Source organism: Marmota marmota, unplaced genomic scaffold (assembly GCF_001458135.2).
Source record: "Marmota marmota marmota unplaced genomic scaffold, marMar, whole genome shotgun sequence".
NCBI lineage: Eukaryota > Metazoa > Chordata > Mammalia > Rodentia > Sciuridae > Marmota > Marmota marmota.
The window spans coordinates 10,487,200-10,490,795 of NW_025999998.1; the positions used below are offsets into that span (position 1 = coordinate 10,487,200).

At 38.5% G+C, this 3,596-nt stretch overlaps 1 protein-coding gene across 7 annotated transcripts in view; it reads right to left on the minus strand.

Annotated features, from left to right (window-relative positions):
- The window catches only part of Dock8 (dedicator of cytokinesis 8), a 219,561-nt gene that overhangs the window by 135,694 nt on the left and 80,271 nt on the right, over positions 1-3,596 (minus strand). For all 7 annotated transcript variants that reach the window (XM_048806862.1, XM_048806858.1, XM_015492898.2 and 4 more), the window contains one exon: positions 1,680-1,765. In XM_048806862.1, coding sequence (XP_048662819.1) covers positions 1,680-1,765 — 86 coding nt within the window. The remainder of the gene's footprint in view (positions 1-1,679; positions 1,766-3,596) is intronic.

Below are 3,596 nucleotides of genomic sequence, written 5' to 3' on the forward strand. Positions count from 1 at the left end.
TTTTTTTTTTTTTTTTGGTACTGGGGATTGAAGTGGAGGGTGCATAACCAATGAGCCACATCTCTAGTCCTTTTGTTTCCTATTTAGAGGCAGGGTCTCACTAGGTTGCTTACAACCTCACTGAATTGCTGAGGCTAGATTCAAACTTGTGATCTTCCTCTTAGCCTCCTAGGTCACTGGGATTATTGGCATTGACTTTGTGAGATGGGTGATCCTAACAGAATATGAAAAAGTACTATGCTTATGTACTTTTGCCACATAAGAGCATTTACAATTTTTTGTTTGTTTGTTTTTGGTGGTGCTGGGAATCAAACTTGGCCTCATTCAACCTAAGCACAGGCTTATTATTGCGCTTCACCTTACACCTTCAGCACAGCTATTGCAACTTTAATTTTGTGTGAGTGGTACTGGGTATTGACCACTGAGCTACATCTTCAACCCTTTTTAATTAATTTATTTATTTTGAGAAAGGGTCTTACTAAGTTGTTGAGGGGCCTCAAAATTGTGATCCCCTTGCCTCAGCCTCCTGAGTAGCTGGGATTACAGGTAAGCACCACCATGCCTGACTTAAAATTAATATTTTCAAAAGGGTCTATGATTAGAAGAATTAAAAGAACTAATTCTCTAAAGCAGCAGTCTGCAAAGACGAAGAAATTTATGCAAGCACTCGAAGGAGTACACAGGACAATTCATTCAAGTACAGGAAGAAAATACTAAAAAGAAATTCAGATATACTCACTTGATCCTTTAAAATTTTCTCACTTATAATGCTTTATAATGTAAAAACTGTTTTTAATACAGAAGTACAAAATTAATACACATATATAGAGGATATAAAATTTTAAAAATAAAAGTACACAATGCAAAAATTAGAGATAACCGCTTTAAAATTGATATGGAGGTAATTGGCCCACCAGTTGAAACAGTCTTCAGATATACTTTGTTGGAATTATGTGGTATTTTAAAAAAATGATAAACTATTTAAGAAGTTAGGAATTTATGCAGAAAAATCTCCATTTAGAGTTTTTAAGGCAGACAGTTGATCAAAGTGGTCCTATTTCCTTGGCAAGAGTTGGTTGCAGGTAGTAGTGGGGACCCCTCAACATAGTGTGCTATAGTCCCTATTGTCCCCTGGCACTGATATTGAGTTTCAGTTGCATTTTTCATTGCATTTACAAGTGGTAGGCTGGTAAATGTTTAACAGACAAGTTGCTGAAAAAATAAAAGGCTCTACTTTATAGCATTTGCTGATTTCTATGTTTTAAATACTTCCACCATGGCCAATTTCAAGCTACTAACATGACTTTCCTGGGCACAAAACTGGGAAGAGCTGTTGCTGTAAGCTCTTGTGAGTTAATACCAGCCAAGGCCACACACCACTGGCTCTCTGTGACTTTTCCTATTGCAGGCCATTTCACTCAGTAACCTCCCCAGTAACACTGGGTAGCCACCTGTGCTTGCCTCCCCTATTGTAGAAGAATGAATTCCAAAGGCTTTTTAGAAACAGAATCTAGGTCTAGCCAACACCAAGCTCTGCTCCTTCCACTATTCCTCAGCTACCTACTGTTAATGCATGTTGGGAGAAGCTGCCTGATTTAAGCTCTGAGGATACAGACGACGCTGGTATCTGAAAGGCAAGAGATATTAGCACAGAGGCTAGTGTGTTTGCTGGTACTTACTTCAGGGTCAGCAACTTGACCAATATTCTGTTGCCCAGATGTTCCTTAGGACATTCTGGTACCGGACGTATTTCCACAGCATCCTCCTATTATTAATCACATTGAACAGAATTCATTAGTGAATTTCCATGAGGATATCCAGCTGGAGTTACCCCAGGAGAGGAAAGACTGCCCCTCTCCACTTGTCAACTCACATTTGAGTTGTTTCTAATACTAGATTAATATTCTGCCTTTATGAGAGAGTCTGTTGTTCCAACCCCCACCCTCCAATGTCAGCATTTACAGCAAACGTTTTCTTCTTTCAGAAACCCAGGCATCCAAGACAAAGAGACTGTGGGAGGAAGGAAGGAAATGTGACTGTGCATGTGGCTTAGTAACATCCACCAGATGGCATTGCAAAATTTTAGACCTATTGTTGGCTTTTGTTTTCCTTTGCCTGCTCTAAATAAATACTCAAAACATTTCTCCTGTTAAGGGTTTTAACTAGTAAATATGTGAGTTTAAGCCTTGAGATCAGAATAGTTTCCTTATGGCTCTAAAACATCAATCCTATAACCTTCTCTCTCTCAGTTCATCTATTTCTTAAATAGGTGATAGAGACTTGGAGTTGAATTCACAGGTTATATAATACATAGCTAGCTAGTATTTTCTAACAGGAAAGCTTAGTAATGACATGTTAAGATCTACACCTGCCTCCCTTACCACAGGGAGACTAAAATGGTGACTTTAATAGTTTAATATGAACTATCCCTATATCCTAATTACCGCCATGTATTCAAACACAAATAGTGCAAATCCTTGAAAACTTGAATTCCCATTCTTGCAGTACATTATATCCAAAAGCTGGAACATGATCTGAAGCTATCAAGGGTCCAAAGAACAGGGTCATATTTAATTGTCTTTTGGGGGGCTTTAAATGCTGGGAGCTTCCAACCAAACATTCATAGCAATCAGTAAAGTCACCTTCCTGATAAATCTGTACCATTTGGTGAGATGACTGAAGAGGTCAATGGACCATCATGGGCACTTCTCTGGTCACAGGTGGCCATCTTGTTGGGGAGTGGCTGAGAGAAGAGGCCTGATGCCTGTGCTGAACTGGACCAATTCAGGCAACCTGGAACTTTTGGGATCAGAACAGATATATCTAAAGGCAAGATCCATCTGATAGAAAAACAATCTCAAGGTAGAGACGCTTGTAGATTTCTAAGGCTACCTTTGGTCTGAATTTTAACTTTTGGAACCCTTTTTGAAAAAGCTTTTCATTTGGAATTTTTAAAAAAAATTTTTTGGCACCAGGGATTGAACTCAGGGGCACTCAACCACTGAGCCACCTCCCCAGCCCTATTTTGTATTTTATTTAGAGACAGAGTCTGACTGTGTTGCTAAGCACCTCACTGTTGCTGAGGCTGGCTTTGAACTTGTGATCCTTCTGCCTCAGCCTCCTGAGCTGCTGGGCTTATAGGCATGTGCCACTGCACCTGGCTTGGAAAATTTTAAATATATACAAAAGTGAAGAGACTAATACAATGAATCATCATTTACCTCATATGTATTCAACACTAGGTAGCCTGGTTTCATCTATACTCCCCCACTCAATACTAGAAGAAAGTTCTCAAACATCACATGATTTCACCTGTCAGTATTTCAGTAAATATCTCTAAAAAGTAAGGACTTTTCAAAACATAACAGTAATACCATTATTACTCCTAAAAAATTAACAATAATTTCTTACTGCCACTAAATATTTTGTCAATTTAAAATTCTCCACCTCAATTTGTTAAATTACGATACCAACAAGGCTCATTTATAACATTTGGGTGGTATATTTCCCAAATTTCTTCTATATGAATTTCTTGAGCCTTCCCAGTTGTCTGAAATAGGAGTTAATTCACACACACACACAAAGAAGAAGAAGAA